The sequence below is a fragment of the Tursiops truncatus genome, chromosome 4, assembly GCF_011762595.2.
Source record: "Tursiops truncatus isolate mTurTru1 chromosome 4, mTurTru1.mat.Y, whole genome shotgun sequence".
NCBI lineage: Eukaryota > Metazoa > Chordata > Mammalia > Artiodactyla > Delphinidae > Tursiops > Tursiops truncatus.
The window spans coordinates 11,080,605-11,102,846 of NC_047037.1; the positions used below are offsets into that span (position 1 = coordinate 11,080,605).

Genomic DNA, 22,242 nt, shown 5'->3' on the forward strand with positions numbered 1-22,242 from the left:
GCAGCCAGCAAGTGGAGGGGACCAGTGCAGACATCCCTTGCAGCCTGTGCAGTGCTAGGGGCGGGGAGCATTGCTGATGGGACCCTTTGTTCATTGGCTGGTAAAGATCAACACACTTGAGGTCTTTACTGGGCCTCCTGGGCCCCCGAGCTGGGGCTACTTCTGTCCCCACAGCTCTGACCTGAAGTTTGGCCATTGGAATAGTAGGCCTTAGGGCTTCCTGCTTGGGTAGTGGTCCCCACACTGCTGCTGGGATGTTGGGGGACAGTGACTTTTGACCCAGCAGTTGCGCTTGTAAGAATTTATTTTAAGGGGTTAACTGGGCAAGGATGCAGGTCCAACAGTGCTCACTGCAGCATTGTTTAAAAATGTTGGAGAAATTGTGAGTCTGCATGACTGTCAGTAGGGGGTTGAGGAAATAAATGAATACCAAGCCTAGGCGATAGCTAAGGGAATCCAGGCTTTTAGATGATGACACAGCTTGTTATTAACCTAGAAAGGCATCTGAATGGAAAACAGGTTCCAAAAGCTTGGAGTCATGATTTAGACTCATGATGCTATTCTAAAACATATGTTTATATGCATAAAAATATGAGGAAAGGATTACATGCCAGTTATATCTGGTGAGAGTTGAGTAAGACGTATTCTCTTGATACTTTTCTATAGTTTCTGAATTATTTGCACTGAATTGTATTACTTTAGAATCAAGGGGGAAAAAACCCAAAGTCATGGGGAAGGGGTGGGTGGAGGGACGTCTTGGCATCAGGTGACGTGGTTAGAACCCGAGTTCTGCTGACTTTTGGGGGCACTTGCCCCTCTGGAGCCCGAGCCCCCTCGTCTGTGAACTGGTGTCGTTATTCTTCCTGGGTGGCCTGGGGGACAGGAGGAGACACTGTGTGAGGGAGGGCTTTGCTAGGGCACAGCCTGGGTGAGGGAGAGGCTGCCTGCGTGCGGGGCTGGCAGCGAGCGCCGGGGACTGCCGGATGCAGAGCAAGTTCCATCGAGATGTGCATTGGAGCCAGGCCCACCGCAGCTCTGCCCTCTTCCCCCCAGGCCCCGCCATGACGTCTCTTTGTCAGAGACAGGCTCTGGGCAAGGGGCCAGAGAGAGGGCTCGTAAGGCTAGGATTACAGCAGGGTGGACTCTGCAGTCTCTGGAGCAAGAGGGCTTTGCTCTGTGGCTGGTCTGCGGGGTGTGGAAATCAGTTGTTTCCCTGCATGAGCCCTGCTGTGTTAGGCTGTCTTCTCTTGGGATTTGCCCGGCACATAATGGGTGCTCAGTAGATGTTTGAGTGGATGAATGTCAACAGGTTGCCCCTTCGTGGCTGTGTGACCTTGGGCAAGTTACTTAATGTCTCTGGGCCTCAGTTTCCTTATTCCACTGCTGATGCGTAGTAGGCCATGAATAAACATCATTGCTGCTGTTACTGGAGCAGGGCAGGTGAGGGCCTCAGCATGGTGGGTACTTGCAGGAAGGACTTGTGTCCATCCTGGAATGTCTTTTCTGCTTGTCTTTGTCTGCTCTTCAATAATAATGATAGTTAATAATAATAACAATAATAATAATAAATGCCTACCACGTACCAGACCCTGTTCTAAGCACTTTGCATAAAGTCACTGAATGCTCAGCACGACTTTCTGTGATAGATACTGTCATCCCCATTTTGCTGATAACAAAACTGAGGCCTGGAGTTCAAGTGTCTTGCTCTCGAGGAGTTGCCCAACTGCGCTGTTGACATCGTCTATGGACGTTCTTTGTTGTGGGGGGCTGTCTTGCCCACTGTAGGAGGGTTAGCAGCATCGACTCACTAAAGGCCAGTCAACCCCACCCCCACACCTCAGTTGTGACAGACAAGCATGTCTCCAGACTTGCAGGTGTCCCAGGGGAGGGGGGCAAAGTTGCCCCTGGTGGTGAACCAGTGCCCTAGAGCAGTGCCATCAACGTGTGGTCTTTGCATCGCAGGACCAAGCTGGAATTGCAGAGTCTTGGGCCCCACCCAGACCTGATGACTCAGAATCTCCGGGGGTGGGGGATGGGGCGGCGGTGCCCAGGAGTCTGTCCTCACCGGCACTAGCAGCTTCGCGCATATCCATTAGGCTGTGTTCTGGTCATCTGTGCATCTGGCTCCCCCGCTGGACTCCCTGGAGGGAGGGGCTTGGCCTCCGCATCTCATGCGGTGCCTGCACACAGGGGTACGATGAATGTCGGAATGAACGGCTAGAGTTTGTGGTTAGAACCAAACACCTTGTGGACTCGTGGCTCTTGGCGTTGCCATACACAGTGTCCTGCAAAACCGGCAGGTCCCTTTTCCCTAGTGCCTGCTCTGGAAATGCACTGGTCCCTGGGCTTTCCTTAGGCAGGGCCAACCCTGGGCACAATGGCGGCGCTGCTGAAGCACAGCCCGTGACCTCCTTCCGCTCCCCTAAGCCCTCACTCCCGGAGGTCCTAGCTCATGGAGGTATAAGATTCTGCCCTGCTTGGAGATGCCAGGGTTTGAAGAGTGTTTTGCATTAAAATAGGATGACATGTGTGGTTGTGGACCCGTGGCCATGATCTATTTAGTGGAAATAAAATCTAGTGGGGGAAAACATATAAAGCTATGTGTAGAGTATATGTAAAAGCATATATACATACAGTAAAAGAACATGTACATTTAACAGAAAAAATGTCTAGAACAGAGATATTCATAGTGTGGTCCACAGGCTATGATCTGCTTGTTACCAATTAAGGTGAAGTACATATAGAAATTGAGAGTAAGACTTTAGAAATTCTTCTCTTTAGCAGTTTGACATGGCTGTGACATCCACGTGGCTTTTCACTTTTCTAGTTTATTTTTGTTGTATTCTGCAGAAGTGTTGATTCATGTTGGTTGGTGCTGGGGTGGAGGGATGCATTACCACAGAGTCTGAGAAGTACGTACCCTCAGATGTTACTAGTGGTTAGTGCTGGTCGCTAAGAATGCTGGTGATTTTAATTTTCCATTTCTTGATGTTTTCTGAATTATTTGCAATGACCATATTTTATCATTTTCATAGGCAGGGCGTGAGGGTGGAGAACAAAGCACTATTATAAAAAGATGTCTTTATGAGTCAAAGAGACGAATGTCTTTGGAAGGAATTTTAGGAATGATGAGGGCTGGTGGGAAAAAACTTTCAGATTGGTAGTCCCTGCCCTAACTGTAGATAAACGCAGACGTTGGTGGGTTTGCTTGGTGAATTACTGTATTGTTAAACTCTCATGTGGTAATTCACGGAGGGATGAAAAGTGACTTAAAGGCATTTTAGAATTGTCTGCAGCCAAGAAACCCTCATTTATGAAAATCCAAAACAATCACCAAGATAGAACAGTGGAAAACATTCCAAATATTAAGAATATTTAGATATTCAGACTTAGTTACTATATGGATTTGAGTAGTAGCATCCTTTCTACATGGATAAAGACTTGTGGGCACATATAAGTGGGCGTCATTCACTGTAGTCACTTAGGCAAAATGATTATTAGTGTGGGCTGTTGGCTGGAATATAGAAATAGCTGTCAATATTGAAATGGAGTCTACTGCTTTAAAAATATCAGATGTGTCTTTCTTTAAACTATAAAGACCAGTGAGATAGTATGTAGACTTTCCTGGCCCCTTAGCTGGCACCATTGTGGGAACACGGGCCATTGCTGTTGTCGTACAGTGAGATGACTGTGTCCCCACGTTTATCCGGGATACCTTCCCTCTGACTTCAGGGTGTCTAGAGGTGTCCCCACCTCAAAAGAAGACAGGCTCTGAGGGTTGGCGGATCCATTGTTGTCCCCACGGTTGATAGAATCTTCAGATACCCCTGTTGGCAGAGAGCTGTGGTCCCTGTGGGCTGCAGCCTTTTAATAATGAGCTGTTATTTTTCCTTCTGAGCGTTTATGGTAGGAACTTTGAACACAGCAGTGTATTTGTGTGTGTGTGTCGGCTGGATGAATTAAACATCTATTGAACCTCATCCTTTGGCAGCATCCCGGGTATCTTCGACCAGCCCTCCTTTCCGAGAGTTACTTAATCTGCCTATCACCACATAGATGCTTCTAACAGTAGAGACTGTATCCCTTTTATGCAACACATCTTAACCAAGAGTCTCACGATAATTTGCAAATTTGCAAAGGCACTCGTAGAGAGCTCAGAGAATCAGCCTCTTTCATTTCCTTAAAGGAAGATGGAAAACAATTTCGTTCTATTTTTGCCTGACGTTTTTCCTTTGCTGTGTTTTGCTGGATTATCCAAGAGATATTAATGTTTGCTCTGACAGAAAGAAACTGCCAGCAGGGAGACAATGACAGGAACATCCGCTGTTTATTCTCACTGCAGCCAAACCCACTTAATGTAAACGCATACTCTGTGGCATCAGACTCACCCGAAGCATGATGAACAGGGTTCGGGTATGTTCGTCCACCTGACCCTTTTGTTGCCAACACGCAAAAGGCTTCAGCTTCATTCTGATAAGATATGAAACCTGCAGATTTGATGTTTTCTTCCCTGGTTTTTGGCTTTTTAAAAAAAAAAAAATTTTTGGCTGCGTTGGGTCTTCATTGCTGCACGCAACCTTTCTCTACTTGCGGTGAGCAGGGGCTACTCTTTGTTGCAGTGAGCAGGCTTCTCATTGCGGTGGCTTCTCTTGTTGCAGAGTATGGGCTCTAGGTGTGCAGGCTTCAGTAGTTGCAGCATGTGGCCTCAGTAGTTGCAGCACAGGGCTCAGTAGTTGCAGCACACAGGCTCAGTAGTTGCAGCACATAGGCCCTAGAGTGCACGGGCTTCAGTAGTTGTGGCACGCGGGATCAGTAGTTGTGGCTCGCGGGCTCTAGAGCACAGGTTCTGTAGTTGTGGCACACGGGCTTAGTTGTTCCGCGGCATGTGGGATCTTCCCAGACCAGGGATCGAACCCTTGTCCCCTGCATTGGCAGGCGGATTCTTAACCGCTGTGCCACCAGGGGAGTCCCAGCTTTTTTGGAAGAAGAGATGAAACGAAGATGTCCTTCCTTATGGTTCTGGTTCCTATTTCTACCTAATGAATTACCCCCCAAACTACTTTACCCCAAATCAAATGCTTTATTTTGCCCATGATTTGTTGGGTCGGGAATTTGGAGAGGGCTCTGCAGGGTGGTTCTCGCCAGAGGAGTCTTGAGCAGTTGCAGGCAGATGTCGGTTGGGGGTGGGGTGGGGTGCTCATCCAAATGCCCCGCAGGACTGGATGTCCGAGGAGGCCCACTCCTGTGTCTGGCCGTGGATACTGGCTCTTGGCTGGGGCTCAGCTGGTCAGTGGTCAGTGTTTACATGCGACCGTCCCAGCACGGCGGTCCCAGGTACTCTGACCTCCTCATGGTGCCTGGCTTCCCACAGTGGGCATCCCAAGATGACCAGGTGGGAGCATCACAGCTTTGGAAGTCCCATAGCAGCACTTCTGTCGTATCCTGCTGGTCCAAGCAGCCATGAACCTGCCCAGGTTCAAGAGGAGATGGCCCAGACGCCATCTCTTGATGGGAGCAGTCCTAAAGCATTTCGAGCCCTGTTTTAGAATGGCCACACTCCTGGTGGTGATACAGAGACAGTGACTCGTTCTGAGGCCCGTAGGATGTCCGTTTGCTTCATGAACAGCCACATTTCACAGTGCCTTGCCGAACTGCGTTAATAGTTAACCATCCAGCAGAGCAAGGACTTTGATTCGTTTTGTCAATAACCCTTAAACCAACCAGCTACAATTAAAGCAAGAGGGAGCAGTTTTGAGCAGTGCTGTGGGTCTTGCGATAGGGAATTCTTTGCTTTGCCTGTTTCTTAAAAATGTTGTCTGAGAGAATATTATGCCATGGCTTCAATGCCTATTACAGAAAATTAGTGGAGCCTAGAGTCCCCAAAGTACGGTAGCTAGACAGACACTTTATAAATTCAGGGGGCAGGTTCTTAAGCTCCTTGGATAGCTCTTGAGCGCTGCTTTCTTTCCCTGCCACGGGTTTTGCTAGCGTCCCCACTGCAGAAATAGGATCCTGGTATTGCATGCATTTGCTGGAAATTGGATCCACTCCCCAAGTTGGAACTTGTTCAAGCAAATCATACTTTGATGCTGTGAACCCTGGGATCAAAAAAGCTTAGGAAAACTTGTTTTGGAGCTAATAGAGGAAAAACATGGGCTTGGGAGTTCAGGAGAGCTAGGTTTGAATTCTCCCTCTGCCTCTTCATAAGCTGTGCAGTCTTGGCAAGGTTTTTAGCTTTTCTGGGTTTTTCATTTCCTGCTCTCTAAAGTGGGAAGAGCAATACCTATCTTGCAGGGTTGTTAAGGATTAAATAAGGTCATGGTTGTAAAGTGCCTGGCACAGTACCTAGCATATAATACGTTCAGCCAGCTTCGGCCCTTCCCTTTCTAACCATTGCTATTTATTGAATAACAACACCTGCGTAAAAGTCACGATTATTTATCAAAAGCTTATTGTTATTCCAAGCACTGTGCTAAGTGGTTTGTATAGTTTATCCTGTTAGTTCTCAAAACTAACACAATGTCTTGAGGACATTGATGAGACATGGAGATTGAACCAGTTCTCACGGGTCACATGGCCAATGGGATGAGGACCCAAGATTTGAATCCAGGAGTCTGAGGCTGGAGCCCATGCCCTGAAGTAGTGTTTTTTTTTTTTTTGCGGTACGCGGGCCTCTCACTGTTGTGGCCTCTCCCGTTGCGGAGCACAGGCTCCGGACGCGCAGGCTTAGCGGCCATGGCTCACAGGCCCAGCTGCTCCACGGCATGTGGGATCTTCCCGGATTGGGGCACGAACCCGTGTCCCCTGCATTGGCAGGCGGACTCTCAACCACTGCGCCACCAGGGAAGCCCCCTGAAGTAGTTTTTAATATGTGTGTTTGTGGGTGTGGAGGCTCTGCTTCACAGGTCCTCACTGAGGCTGGTGAGATGAAAGAATGCTGATCTAGAACAAGTTTTCAGTCTTTGCCCTGACGCTCGCCAAATACACATCCTTGGGAGAGGCTTCAGTTTCCTCCTTTGTGAAATGGCAGCCTCTGAGCTAAATGATGGGCAGTGGCTTTTCCAGCCCTGATATTTAAAAAAAATTATTTTATTGAAGTATGGTTGATTTACAGTGTTGTGTTAATTTCTGCTGTATAGCAAAGTGATTCAGTTATACATATATATGCATTCTTTTTCATATTATTTTCCATTATGGTTTATCACAGGATATTGAATATACTTCCCTGTGCTATACAGTAGGACCTTGTTGTTTATCTATTCTCTATATAATAGTTTGCATCTGCTAATCCCACACTTCCAATCCATCCCTCCCCCAACCCCCTTGGCAACCACAAGTCTGTTCTCTATGTTTGTGAGTCCTCACAAACTTTCGTAGATAAGTTCATTTGTGTCATATTTTAGATTCCACATGTAAGTGATACCATACGGTATTTGTCTTTCTCTGTCTGACTTTCTTCACTTAGTATGATAATCTCTACGTCCATCCATGTTGCTACAAATGGCATTATTTCATTCTTTTTTATGGCTGAGTAGTATTCCATTGTGTATATGTACCATGTCTTCTTTATCCATTCATCTGTCAATGGGCGTTTAGGTTGTTTCCATGTCTTGGCTATTGTGAATAGTGCTGCTGTGAACATTGGGGTGCATGTACCTTTTTGAATTACAGTTTTGTCAAGATATATGCCCAGGAGTGGGATTGTTGGATCATATGGCAGCTCTGTTTTCAGTTAAAAGAAAGAAATTATTTATTTGGCTACGCTGGGTCTTAGTTGCGGCATGCGGGATCTTTGTTGCTGCGTGCAGGATCTTCATTGTGACATGCAGAATCTTTAGTTGTGGCACGCGGGATCTTTTTTAGTTGTGGCATGCAGGATGTTTAGTTGCGGCATGCGGGATCTTTAGTTGCAGCATGTGGGCTCCTTAGTTGCGGCATGCAGTCTCTTTTAGCTGCAGCATGTGGGATCTTTAGTTGTGGCATGCGGGATCTAGTTCCCTGACCAGGGATCGAACCCAGGCACCCTGCATTGGGAGTGCGGAGTCTTAACCATTGGACTACCAGCGAGGTCCCTATTTTCAGTTTTTTGAGGAACCTTCATACTGTTTTCCATAGTAGCTGCACCAGTTTACTGGAATGATTGAGATTTTGATTTGACTCTAGCCACATGCTGAATGCGCTGAGTCCCCCTCAGTCTTGATGATGGGGAAATACAAAACATTGGTCAATCTGTGTTGCAGCCAAATTGAAGTCTGATATTTATTGAAGCAATACTTGCACATAGTTGAAGAAAAGCCCCTGAGAAAATGAAAGTCCTCTGCCTCATTCCTTCCCACCCCCAGTTCTGCTAGAAGCAGCCACTTTTCCTGTTTTTAGCCACTTCCAGGTTCTTCCATGTCTCTTAAACCAATGGCAGTGGATTTTTACTTTGTTTCCTTTGCATCCTTCGTCCTCCTTTCTTTCCGTTCTGTTCCGTGAGCTGCAGTCAGGAGGAAGGTCCTCCAAGAGGAGCAAGGCAGCAGCTTGCCTGGAGTGCTGGGAGGGGGGTGCGTGCTTTCCACAGAGGCCTCACTGCCTGGTCCCTCGAGCTTCCCTAGGCCGGGCCGTGAACTCACCATTGCCCTGATGCTGACACTCATGTTAATTTAAAACAGAACTTGTATTGCATAACTGCTTGATGGGTGGCTGAAACATCACCCCTGATAAATGTTCACATTATTTGTATGATCCGTCTAAAATCCAGTATTTGCACATTTTTTTAAAAATAGGAAGGCCTATTTTATTTTATTTATTTATTTTGGCTGTATTGGGTCTTTGCTGCTGCGCGCAGGCTTTCTCTAGTTGCGGCAGGCGAGGGCTACTCTTTGTCGCGGCGCGCAGGCTTCTCATTGCAGTGGCTTCTCTTGTTGCAGAGCACGGGCTCTAGGCCCACAGGCTTCAGTAGTTGAAGCATGTGGGTTCAGTATTTGCGGCATACAGGCCCTGGAGCGTGCGGGCTTCAGTAGTTGGTGGTGCGTGGGCTCAGTAGTTGCGGTTCTAGGGTACGCGGGCTTCAGTAGTTGTGGTGCATGGGCTTAGTTGCTCGACAGCATGTGGGATCTTCCTGGACCAGGGATCGAACCCATATCCCCTGCAATGGCAGGCGGATTCTTAACCACTGGGCCACCAGGGAAGTACCCCTAATATTAGCAAATGTTTGAAAAAAAGTGAGTCTTAAAATTGAGGAAATATGTTAAGCCTTTTGGTGCAGACATGGAGATAGTTCACTTGTGGTTGAACTCCATAAAATGCCTCAGTTTCAGCAGTTCTGCCTCCTCTCACACTAAGAATCTTGTGGATTTAAAAACATGTGTTTGGGGCTTCCCTGGTGGCTCAGTGGTTGAGAGTCCGCCTGCCGATGCAGGGGACACAGGTTCGTGCCCCGGTCCGGGAAGATCCCACATGCCGCGGAGTGGCTGGGCCCGTGAGCCATGGCCCCTGAGCCTGCGCATCCGGAGCCTGTGCTCCGCAACGGGAGAGGCCACAACAGTGAGAGGCCCGTGTACCGAAAAAAAAACCAAAAAAAACACATGCGTTTGGCTCTGAATGAAAAAAGCAGCGGGTCCTTTCAGCCTTCTCAGCTCTGCTGTGTATGTGTGTGTCACTGTGTGTGTGAGAGAGGGTGTCTGTGTGTGCATGAGTGTGCCTGTGTCTTTCTGTGTGTGTGTGTGTGTGTGTGTGTGTGTGTGTGTGTGTATAGGGTGGTTATGTAGCTTCTGTCCCTCCTCCTGGGCCTCATACAATTGACCGTTGTGCCTGGAGACTAAAGGGCTGTTGGGTTTTCTCCTTTGTGGTGCTTTGGACCTTAGGCTATTTAAATGTATTTTTTTCTAATCGGTTAGATTCCATCCTGGTGGCTCCTGCCTGCGTAACATCAACAAAAAAGGTGAATTGAAAGTGAGTCTTTCCCAGTGACAGACATTCTACACAATAACCGGTTCATATTATTGAAAACTATCAAGGCCATGAAAAACTGAAGAATGCTTCCAGAGTAGGGAGACTAGAGAGAGATTGACAGTAGATGCTGTTTGAGTCCTGGACTGGATCCTGGACCAGGAAAAATATCTTTTTCCCTTTGCTGTAAAAGACGTTGGTGGGACAGTTGATGCAATTTGAACAAAGTCATAGACTGGATTAATGGCATCGTATCAATGTTAATTTTCTGATTTTGATCATCGTACTCTGGTTCTGTGAGAGAATGTCCTCATCTTTAGGAAATACTGAAATACTTCAGGGTAAAGGGACATCAAGTCTGCATCTTACCCTCATTTTTTCCAAGTCTGAAATTATTTCAAACTAAAAAAGTTGAAAAAAGAGCTTTTTCCTTATTCCCAGACCTACCGACTGCCTTAACTCGGCCTCCAAATGGCTGTGGAATCTTGATGTTGCATGAAGCTGGGTGGTCCAGTGTGGGGACAGCTGCGGGGGCTGCTTGTGCTCTGGGAGATGGGAGTGGGTCCTCACCTCCTTGTTTGGAAACATCCCTCTAGTCAAATCAGAATTCTAGAGCACAGCCTTTCTGCCTGGGAGTAACTTGGTTCCACTTAGGCCTAAAAAAGCTCTCAGACCCTTGATAACCTCGGAAGAGGCCAACTGGCCCCAGGAAACCATGCTGACCAACCTTTCTCCTCTCTCAGTGGAAGGAAGCTCTTGGTGGCCCAGAACCAGGACAGATGGTGTGGTGCTGTGGAAAGAGGAAGCAGGGCTGACCTTGTCACCGAGGCTGCCGAGCTGCACAGGGCCTGCCCCTGGGTCTGGAGCTGGGATGGAATCCCCTACACTTTCTTCCAAACCACTCAAATGGCTTAAATAAAAGGCAGGATTTTCCTTCATGAACCCCAAGGGTGGGGAGGGCGTTGTAGAGCCTTGAGCAGGGACACCAAGCATCCCAGCATCGTTATTTGCAGTCCTCACTCTCAAAGGTGCCTTTGCCAAAGGTTGATAAATGATGTGGCTGTGTAATTGCAGAATTCGGGTCGGGAAGCAGGATCATCGCCCGCATTCCCCCTCTGCTGCCTCCCCTTCTCTCGTTTGCTTTCTCTTCCCTCTCGGTCAACTCTCTCTGTGTCCCCATCTCTCCCCCCTCTGGCTTCCTCCGTTTTGTCCCCTGGGAGAGGGTCTTGTGTCAGAAGCACAGCAGCGGGGCTCTGCTTACGCGTGAGGCACAGTCCCCACAGAAGGTGGGCTTGGCAGACGCCTCAAGAAGCCTCTGCCTCTGAAGTTGGGGTTTGAGGTGGGAACGAAGGCGGGGCGGAGGGAGGGAGCTAGGCTAGAGGTCCCGGTAGCGATTCTGCTGCTTCCAACTCGGAGGCCCTGGTACTGTCTCCCCCTTCTTTCTTCTCCATGCACGTTTCCATCCTTTTGCAGCTGTCTTCACCAGGCTCCCTGGTTGGATGAAACTCGCTGATGGGGAATTGGGCCTGAGGGGTGCTGGGCGGGGAGGGGCTGGCTCCAGCCCCCCGGGGGCTCCTGCCCTCGCCCCCCCTTCTCCACCTCTGCCTCTTCTCTGCTCCTGGGCCCTCTTGCCTCGGCCTTTCTGGTTTGGCTCCCCAGGTCCCGGCTCTGCCCTGGCGCCGTTTTTCCACTTCTGCCTCTGCTGCAGAATTCCTGAAGGTGAAATCAGATTGTCCTGGCCGCCCTTCTCACAGGGCTGTGACAGCCGCTCCTTGTGGCAAGAAAAACCAGGCAGAGGCAAGGAGACAAGGCAGCAGGAGGACCCGGGAGCGTGGCGTGATCTCTCCAAGTGGGGAGCGGGGTGAAATCTGGGGTCCAGGAGCTGGACCTGTGCTGTCCGGGATGGCAGCCACTAGCCCCATGGGGCGATTTGAAGTATACTTTAAAAGTTAAAATTTAATACAAAATCCAGTTAGCTGCACTAAGCACATTTCAAGTTTTCATTTAGCCGCCTGTGGCTGGTGGCCTCTGTAGTGAGCTACACAGATACAGAACATCTGCATTGTTGCAGAAAGTTCTAGCAGCCCGCCCTGGAGGACACTTGATCCCTTTCACCGAAGCTCTAGGAAAGTGGTTTCTTTGTGTGTTTTAGTAGCTACCACAAGTGCTGTTAAAGAATAGATTGGATGGGTGGGGAAAAAACATGTTGTAGTAACATTAAAAACGTTTCAGGTACCTTAGAATTGGCCAGGAAGTTGGAGTGTTTCCGGGGGTGCCTTTCATCGTGGAATTCTGGAACATTCCTGATACAGAGACTTTACATCCCCACTCTCTCGTTCTTCTGCCTCTGTCATAATTTTTGCCTTGTTCTAGTTCTTATGTACTGTTTATTCTGTATTTTCCTGGATTCACATTCGTACTTAAGTTTGTTTGAAAATGAGACTTCATGACCAGAAGTGAAAAGTCATCAAAGGGAAATAACTTTGTTTCAAGCAGGCTTTTTTTTTAACATTTTATTTTTTATTATTTTTTTAACATCTTTATTGGAGTATAATTGCTTTACATTGTTGTGTTAGTTTCTGCTGTATAACAAAGTGAATCAGCTATATGTATACATATATCCCTATATCCCCTCCCTCTTGCGTCTCCCTCCCTCCCTCCCACCCTCCCTATATCCCACCCCTCTAGGCGGTCACAAAGCACCAAGCTGATCTCCCTGTGCTATGTGGCTGCTTCCCACTAGCTATTTATTTTACATTTAGTAGCGTATATATGTCAATGCCACTCTTTCACTTCAGTGAAGAATCATATGGACGTGCCCAACTCATAGGGTCCCACTTGCTGACTTTGCAGAGCAATGCTCTTTTGTTTCCAGTGGGTTTATTGTTTTGCCTATCAAATTCTAGCAGATTCCCTTTGGGGAGGGCTCTGAGCCTAACTCCCCCTTTCTTAAAAAGGAGATTAGCAAACGTGAAGAAGGGCTATGAAGAGATAGTGACCCCAAATGGAGGCTTTCTCCTCTTGGGAAGGCCTGAGAAGGAATAGCTGCTTCTCTGTTACTGAAAATACACTGGTGTTTCCCTCCAGCAGGGTCTCTGCAGGGCAGCCCAGGGGCAGGGTGTGGTTTGGTGGCACCAGCTGACCCGATGCTTCTTTTTTTTTTTAATTGGGGTATAGTTGTTTTACAGTGTTGTGTTAGTATCTACTGTACAGCAAAGTGAAGTAGAGTTCCCTGTGCTATACAGCAGGTTCTTATTAGTTATCTATTTTATACATATTAGTGTATATATGTCAATCCCAATCTCCCAGTACATTCCCACCGCTTTCCCCCCTTGGTGTCCATACATTTGTTCTCTACATCCGTGTCTCTTATTTGTGCCTTGCAAACCTCGCCCGCTGCTTTTGGGCCTGAGGTTCCTTTTACACTCCTGTGATCACTGAGCATTTCAGAGAGCTTTTGTTTTTTGTGGGGAACATCTACAGTATCTGCCGTGTTAGAGATTAGAACAGAGTTGTTTTAAACACTTGTATTCATTCATTAAAAATGACAGTAATAAGCCTATTACCTGTCAGCATAAAGAATATATCTTATCAAAAATAACTGTTTTCCCAAACCAAAAGAAACCCGTGAAAAGAAGGCTGTCATTTTATGGTTTTTATGAGTCTCTTTCATGTCTGGCTTAATAAGAGAGCTGGATGCTCACTTCTGCTTCTGCATTCTATCTCTTGATGTCACCGCTCAAGTAGTCTCTGGAAACTCCACTCAACGCTCATGAGAGAATGAAGGTGAAAGAGGCAAATTAAGTCGAACTCAATTATGAAAATGGTTTTGACCTTGCAGACTCCCAGAAAAGGTCTCAGGGAACCCCCAGTCCCTACCCCCCTGTTCCCTGGACCAGACTTTGGGAGACAGAGGTGAAGGGAAAGACACATGGAACTTAGGACTAGTGGTCTGTGCTCCTGACGCTAGCCTGAGGCTCCCCTGCGTGTGACCTTAGGTCAAGACAGCACTTCTCCCCTGGGGCTGAGGTCTCTTATCTGGAGACTGGGGACCGCCCTTCTTGCTGAGCCTGGCCATCCTGTCCTACAGGGTCCTTGTGAGTCTCAGATCATGCCTGTGAAATCTTTCCATGAGCAGAAAGCAGTGTATTTATAAATTGCATTACTAGGGATCTTTTGAAGTTTGGTGTCACCCTTAATTTGTAGGACAGTTATTTTTAAAAACTGACATCGTGTCCTAATCTCGCTTGGTTCTGGGGACGTCTCTGTGAAGGGGAGAGGCTGCCCTTCTCAGCTTACAGGTGAGATCATCGAGGCTTGAGTGAGTGTGGATTGGCCAGAAAACAGGATTGTCCCCAGGGTGGTGACCCCTGCCCGCTGTTTCCAAGGCCCACGGGTGCTGGTTTCGTGGGGCTGAGGTTCTTGTCTGATAGGGCGCTGCATTTTTGACACACTGACATATTCAAACAGGGAGACTGCCACCCTCAGCAGTTCTCTGCGTGAAGAAATTGCCCTCAGTCTGAGTCACCTGATGGATGTGACACAGTTTTGAGATTGGAAGATCTGAGGCCTCATCCAGGCCGAGGGAGCCCTTTTAGAACTCCTTCAAGTGGTGATCTAAAAAAAATCAGCTGGTAAACAGCCCTGGCTGGTATGTGGCTTATTTTTGTTGACTGGTGAAAGCTCTACTCGTTCTCCTGAGGTGTTTGTACTTCTGAACTGCTTCCCTCCATGGGTCACTTACCGTAGGGAAAACAGCCGGCTCTCCTCCCTGGGCACTCCTGGAAGCAGCCCCCATTCTGATCTTGGGAGACACATTTGCCTGTAATTGTAGGAGACAAAGAACCACGGTCGAGTCTTTTCTCGCACTAGGAAATAAGGCAAAAAACACAAGTTCAGTTGTGGCCAGCTGGCCTTAAGATGGATTAAAAAAAAAAAAAAAGAAATGCTTTATACGGGGTAGGTTGAATTAAGTTCCCCAGACCCTGCTCCTCATAAGCATGGCTTTATTATCAGGGGCAGAAGCCCTCCAGCAGTTACCTGTATTTAGTTACAGTGCTTTGCCACCTTATAGACTGTGGATTGACTTTCCCCTCCCTGAATACATTAATATGACTACCTTAAGGCATACAGTATTTTTCAGTTTTTTAAAAGCTTAATTCAGTTGCAAATGGTAGAAATTCAATTCCAAATAACTTAAACACAACATAAAGCGAGGGGGGACAATTGGGTGTGTGTGTGCATTATTTTGGCTCTAGGAGAGTGGAGTATGGGGTTAGACTGTAAAGCATTGCTAGGACCAAGAGCTCAAAGTGTCATAGGGACTCCCTCCCTGCCTTTGGCAGGCTCTGCCCTCATGGTGCCAAGATGGCTGCAGTCTGCTCCAGCTTTCATTCCATCTTCTCAGCCATCTCAGTGCAAAAAGTTCCCCTAACAGTTTCAGAAAAGTCCCAGAATGAATTCTTACTGGTTCTGATCAGTCCCGTGCCCTCCCTCAGCAATCCCTGAGGCTAGGAGTATCCCCGACTGATTGGCCAGGCATGGGACCAGTTCTGGGACCAGGGTGAGGCCTGGGAAAATCAGGGCTATTATGTTGGGTAGGCAGGAAAGGTTTTGGTTTGTGGGCTCCCACACCCCAGCATTTGTAGTGAATTATTACTCAGGTAGCCATGACCCTTTGTGGGATGGTACCAGCACTAGGCCCACTCTTTTATCAGGAAGAAGGCTGGCTTTATGTTTAGCTTTTAACACGTCTTGGATGAATAAGTTGTTGGTGCTTGGCTGTCGGCCAGCCATGCGTCATCCTCTCTGGCAACACAGCCTCTTTTATAGAGGGAGACGCTGACGTCAAATCATATTTCCTGGGCCCAACCCCCTTTGATGGTCACACGCTTGACCAGGCTGGTGGTCCCTGAATCTGCCGACCAGACTCAAATGAAGACCCCAGTCCACTCTTTGGTAAAACCCAGATTTGATCTGGTGATGCCTCTGCTTAAAAATCCACCGTGATATTTTACTACAATTTTAAAAAGGGCAGAAAACAAAATAAAACAGACAACACCCTCCCCCCACCCCATCCCCATTTATTTCTCCCTTAGAGGCAATTTAATTGATCAGTTTAACATATTTTAGCTGATTATTTAGGTATTTACATCTGTGACTCTAGTGGCATCTTTAGGATTCTCTATGTATAGTATCATGTCATCTGCAAACAGTGACAGTTTAACTTCTTCTTTTCCAATTTGGATTCCTTTTATTTCTTTTCTTTCTCTGATTGCCGTGGCTAGGGCTTCCAAAACTGTGTTGAATAATAGTGGCGAGAGTGGACATCCTTGTCTTGTTCCTGATCTTAGAAGAAATGCTTTCAGTTTTTCACCATTGAGGACGATGTTGGCTGTGGGTTTGTGGTATATGGCTTTTATTATGTTGAGGAAAGTTCCCCCTGTGCCTACTTTCTGGAGAGGTTTTATCATAAATGGGTATTGAATTTTGTCAAAAGCTTTTTCTGTATCTACTGAGATGATCATATGGTTTTTATCCTTCAGATTGTTAATATGGTGTATCCCGTGGATTGATTTGCGTATATTGAAGAATCCTTGCATTCCTGGGATAAACCCCACTTGATCGTGGTGTCTGACCCTTTTAATGTGCTGTTGGATTCTGTTACTTCTGTGACTCTAAACAGTAGGCTTTGTGTGGCTACTTCTTGACTTTTTAGTTTTAGTTCTTTTTTTTTTTTTTTTTTTTTTGCGGTACGTGGGCCTCTCAGTGTTGCGGCCTCTCCCGTTGCAGAGCACAGGCTCTGGACGCGCAGGCTCAGCAGCCATGGCTCACGGGCCCAGCCACTCCGCGGCATGTGGGATCTTCCCGGACTGGGGCACGAACCCATGTCCCCTGCATCGGCAGGCGGACTCTCAACCACTGTGCCACCAGGGAAGCCCTAGTTTTAGTTCTTATCTGCGGACACCCCCTATGGAAGATGAGGCTTTAGTCTCCTTCCTCCTGTGTCCTATGCCACCCCCGTCCCTCCCAACAGGACCGCGTTGTTGTCAGTGTTCGGCGTTTACACTGTTACAGCTAGGAAAGATCTATTCACAGACATGCCATCCAGGGAACGATGCGAACTTCTGTTTTTTGTGGTAGAGAATTCTTCAAGCATTGCTGACGACAGGCATGTGGCAAGTAAATTGAGACTCACACGAGAAACCCACCCTGTCTCCCATTGCGTGTGGGATAGAGTTCAAAGGCCTCAGAGTGGCCCACGTGCCTTTCCTTCCTCCGTCCCACCAGCCCTCCCACCTGCCACCCTTCTTTGCTGGTCCTTCGATGCCCCCTTCTCTGTCTGGTGAAATCCTCCTCCATCCAAGGCCTGGCTGGAATGGTGCTTTCTCTGGGTGTGTCCTTCCTGGTTGTGTGTTCACTGCAGTGTGTAGACTGAGGTCTTAGTACTTATCACACTGCACGGTGCTTATTTATTTACCGCTTGAGTTTAAATCTTGGCTGTGCTGTTTCCCAGCTTTGCGACCTTCAGCAAGCTACCTAGTTGCTCTGTGCCTCAGTTTCCCTCTTTGTAAAATGTGGATAACAACCATAGCACCCACAGGGGACTATACTCAAGGTTTTGTAATAACCTATGATGGAAAAGAATCTGAAAAAGAATAGATAGACATGTATAGCTGAATCACTGTCCTGTGCACCTGAGCTGTACACCTGAAACTAACACAACACTGAAAATCAACGATACTTCAATTAAGAAAAAAAGGAACAACCATAGCACCGACCTGGTAAGGTTGTTAGTGATTGCATATGCTGATGGAATGAAAGCATCTGTAAGTGTCTGCCCCAAGGGAAACTGTCCATCTGTTCCCTGTACCCGCCTCATGCAGGCAGGTGGCTTATAGGCACTGGTGCCCAGAATAGCTCTGGGCAAATCAGAAGTCTCTGAGGGCCTGGCAGGGGAGCTCAGTGAGTGAAGCAGGCTGGGTGTGGCTCAGGCACAGGACGTGGGGACTGGAAAGGACAGTCTCTAAGGGGTGTCTTCTCCTTTACTTCTAGCCAGTGGTTGCCAAGTAGGAATGGGGGCCCAGTTTGGCCAGATCATCTGATTTAAAAAAAGTTTTTTTTTTTTTTTTACGAGAAATGTGAGCATCCGCATTTAAAAAAATATACGATTTTTCCTGACATTTAGTACACAGCGTAGCGGCTGAAGGCCCTAAGCCTGTGGGCCCATAGGCCACTGGTTTGGGGCACAATTCTCATTTCCCAGAGGAGGTGCAGGGTGGTGGCGTGACCTGCCCTGGGTCACACGCTGACTGATTTGGCCCCTGGTGTTCCCACCTGTGGTCTGGACGTGGTGCTGGCCCCTTCCCCACCAGGGTGCTGAGTGGGAGGATTCAGCCATGTGTGTAGGTGCGTCTGCCAAGCCTCTGCCCACACGGTAGCAGGTTATTCCCGCCCTCACGTCAGCTCCCCCTGCCTCAGAGCCACCCCCTTGGTGGTGTTTAATAGGATCGTGGGTCTCTTCTTATGCCGGGGGGAAAAGAATTGTGTGCATTTATTGAATACCTGCCGTGTGCCCAGGAACTAGTAGGTGTTTTATGTTTGCATTCTCTCTTATTCCTTCCAACAGCCCTCCCTATGAGATGGAAAGTCACCATTTTATAGGTACTAAAAATTGTTCATAAGGAAGTTACCTGATGGGGACCTCACAGAAAGAGGTTTAACCAGGATTAGATCCATCTCTCTGATACAAATCCCGAGTTCTAGACAACCTGTTACCTCCCACGTACAGGAAGTCAAGTCTAACAGAAGCTCGGTGGAGCTTTGCTTGTCCCTGGCGGCCTGCATGCATCTGTGGCGCGTCCTCTGGAGGACAAGCCTAGCCTTGTTCTGTCTTCGGCAGCTGTAGCTGTAGCACGTGACTGCAAGCCTGGCCAGATAGGAGGGAAGGCAGAGAAAATTATGATAATGAGGAGGATACAGGCCTGGGGGAAGCAACCAAGGCCTCTGTCAGAAGTAGGATGGGACTCAGGAGCTGAGAAGCTCCCATACAAGACAAAGGCCATGTCTTCATATGCTGCAGCCCTGGCACTTTCAAACCCATCTAGAAAACCCAGGGTATGAGATGATGGGGGAAAGGAAATTAGAAGTGATCGGGGCCTTCCTCACCCCCATGAGCCATCCTGTTGGCCCAAGAGGCCCATATAATTTTATGTTTAGAAATAGTTTTCAGATAGCGAGGCAGCCCCTTTGTAGCCAGCGAAGCTCACGTGTTTTACCAGCAGTGCGGCCGGCTGCTCTTGGGGCAGCCCCATGGCTGGTGATCATGTGTTGTTCCTCTTTCCCTGGGCACCCACTTCTGCTCTCAAACGCCCGCACACACCCTGAGGCATGGCTGTGACAGGCCAGTGCCCGAGGGCAGAGGAGTAGAGGGGAGGGACGTGGGGTCTCTGAAGCCCTCACCGACCATCCAACGTGTCCTCCTAGACCTGGGACTAAATGTTGTCTTTTTAATTTTTTTTTCCTCCTTGTGGCATCCATGGATCTGGTTTCCTGACTTTCACAACGTGATTAACCCTGGCACCGCCCACCTGCCTGTTCTTTTCTCCCAAACTCTTATGCAGGCCACCTTGCTCGTGGCATCTCTGGGAGGGGTGGCCGCCCTTATCTCTAGCCATTCTCTGCATTCCAGACGTCCAGCTTCCTTCAGCCTCTGGAAAACGCCACACTACTCCCTCCCCCCACCCGGTGGGCGCTGGTCTGCCACCTGCTCTGGACTCAGTATTTTGTCTCCTCCCCAGGTGCCCATCCATGATTCAGGCTTCTGTGCAGATAGTAACCCCTGGAAGTTTCCTGCGAGTCTCCCTCTAACCTCGCCCCCCTCCCCCTGCCCGCCTGACCTGGCCTGGTGAGGTTCTCTGCCCTGGGTTCCACGGCACCTGTACTGGTCCCATCCTGGCTCAGACTCGCTGGGTTGGGCTGTAAATGCCTCCCTCACCCAGCAGACTGGAAGTGCCCTGAAAGCAGGGACCAAGCCCAAGGCCTAGCACAGGGTTTGGCATGTGGGAAATGTGTACCCGCTGTTTAATGTTGACCACGTTCCACGGGTGGGGACATCATGGGAGTGTAGCAAATGGTGCCGTCATTAGGGAGTGAAGCTGCCAGGCGTGGCCGGACTGGGCATCTTCCCCTGGATGGAGCCTTTCAGTCTAACCTGCATTGTCCAATGAGGTAGTCACTGGCCACATTGTTTAAATTTAAATATAGTTACTTAAAATGAAATAAGTTAAAGACTCAGTTCGTCAGTCTTGCTAGTCAGTGTCAAGTGTTCAGTAACCATGTGTGGTCAGTGGCTGTCATACTGACCAGTGCAGCTCATAGGACACTCCAGCATCGTGGAAGGTTCTCTTGGATGGTGGTACTCTAGACACCGTCTTGTAAAGGCATGAAATCAGGGGCTTGTAGGCCGAGTGGAGGCCCTTCTGGGTGCTTCCGGTTAAGTAAAGCAGATTTCCGCACGTTCCTTCTTAAGCCTGAACTGTGTCCTCAATTTCCTGTCTGCAGGACATTCGTCAGAAGTTCCGCTCTGTTCTTGTTGAGGCAACGGTGAAACTGGATGAGCTGGTGAAGAAAATTGGCAAAGCTGTGGAAGACTCGAAGCCCTACTGGGAGGCACGGAGGGTGGCGAGGCAGGTAAGCTCTCCTGCTCTGCCCATCACCCCACCCCGCGCCATGGGCGCACCTCTGACTCGTGGGCCTCCTGTTGAAGCTCAGGGGCACGGGAGAGCTGTGGCTTTGTCCACAGGTGCGTTTGGAGTCAGCCCCTTGTTTTCCTCCCCCCCACAGGTTGCTTTCACTCCCGCTCTTGGTACTATTAGTAGGGTGAGCGTGCTGGCATTTGGTTGCCCCTACCAGTGGGTGCTGCCTTACTGCTGGAACTGGTACCCAGGTCCACCTCCCAGGCGGCCGGACCAGAGGCTGTGCTTAGAACATCAGGCTTGTCCTCCGCCCTCCCTGATGACTGCCTGTCGGACAGCAGGAGGAACACTCCCTCCCTCATATTCTCCTCCCTGGTTTGGGAGAAATTAGCCATCTGCTTCTCTTGGAACATTGGTTCTTTGTCCTGAGAGCCCAAATAGGCAACAGAGGAACCAAGACCAGCAAAGGGGCGGCAGAGGGGCTGTGGTCAGGCAACTGCCGGGGCTGCTGGTTTCAGAGTGTCTTCCTTGGATCGTCACCGATGTGAGGACTTCCCAGCCTGAGATGCAGGCCCTGTGAATGGGAAGGAAAAGAGCTCCCAGCACATGGTGGTACCTGCTGTGTGCCAGGCCCTGGGCTGGGGACTCTCACACTCCTTGGCCCACACTGGGGCTTCCTGCTCAGGTGACTCTTGAGGAGCTGGTCCCGGTTGAGTTCCTGTCCCTGCTGTGTGTTATGTGACAGAAGATGCTGTCGCCTCCCAGGGTCTCTTCCTGTAAGCGGATGCTCAGTGAGTGCAGGTACCATGGCAGGCCCCCACTGTGTGTGCGCAGTGTGCTGTTGGGCTGGGGCGGGGGTGGGGGAGGCGATGGGAAAGCGAGCCCTTGGGAAGCGAAGCCCCAGGAATGTGTTAAGACGGGAGCCATCGAGGATAAGGGGCCAGGACTCGGGCATTCCTCTTCCTTGCCCCGCTCCGCGCACCCCTCAGATTTCTCATCCCCTTGACGCTTTGGTGGTTCTGCCGAGATTCTAGCTACGTATTTGGGTTTTGCACTCTGCATGCTGAACTGAGCTTTCTGGTTGGAACCTTCCAGATAATGTGGCCTTTGTTCCTAGACAGACCAGCTGCCCGAAACCCTTCCTTCCCTGTCCTGCTGCCCTGGACTGTACAACATCCAAGTGCCCATGACTTGGTGGCCGGCAACAAGCCTGAGCAGCCGTCCTTCTCTCCGCCTCCCTCTGGGGCCCCACCCAGGCTGCAGCTTTCTAGAGAGAAGGAGCCCTTCTCCAGAAGGTGCTCACCAGTCCCCAGAAGCTCCCCAACCCTAAGGCATCCTCCCTCCAAAGTGCCCCACGTTGGCGATGTGTCTCACCCACCATAGCCCAGGGTGGTAGTGGTCTTGACCTTGCAGTGAGAAGGATTCTGGTTAGGTTTGAGGAGAAATTTCTGATAATGTAATGTAAACATTGGGTCAGTGCTGAGGAGGTCATGAAACCTCCTCTTCTGAAAGTCTTCAACACTTGGATTTACGGTCCCTTTGAGGACACAAATATCTGTATAAGAACATCCATGTCCCCATGCCGTCGGGTGATGTCATAGTGGTCTGTGAA

The 22,242-nt window shown here is 48.9% G+C and overlaps 1 protein-coding gene across 2 annotated transcripts in view; it reads left to right on the forward strand.

Moving 5' to 3' along the window:
- SH3BP5 (SH3 domain binding protein 5) overlaps window positions 1-22,242 on the forward strand; it is an 80,075-nt gene that overhangs the window by 7,484 nt on the left and 50,349 nt on the right. For both annotated transcript variants that reach the window (XM_019934400.3, XM_073803685.1), the window contains exon 3: window positions 20,497-20,625. In XM_019934400.3, coding sequence (XP_019789959.1) covers window positions 20,497-20,625 — 129 coding nt within the window. The remainder of the gene's footprint in view (window positions 1-20,496; window positions 20,626-22,242) is intronic.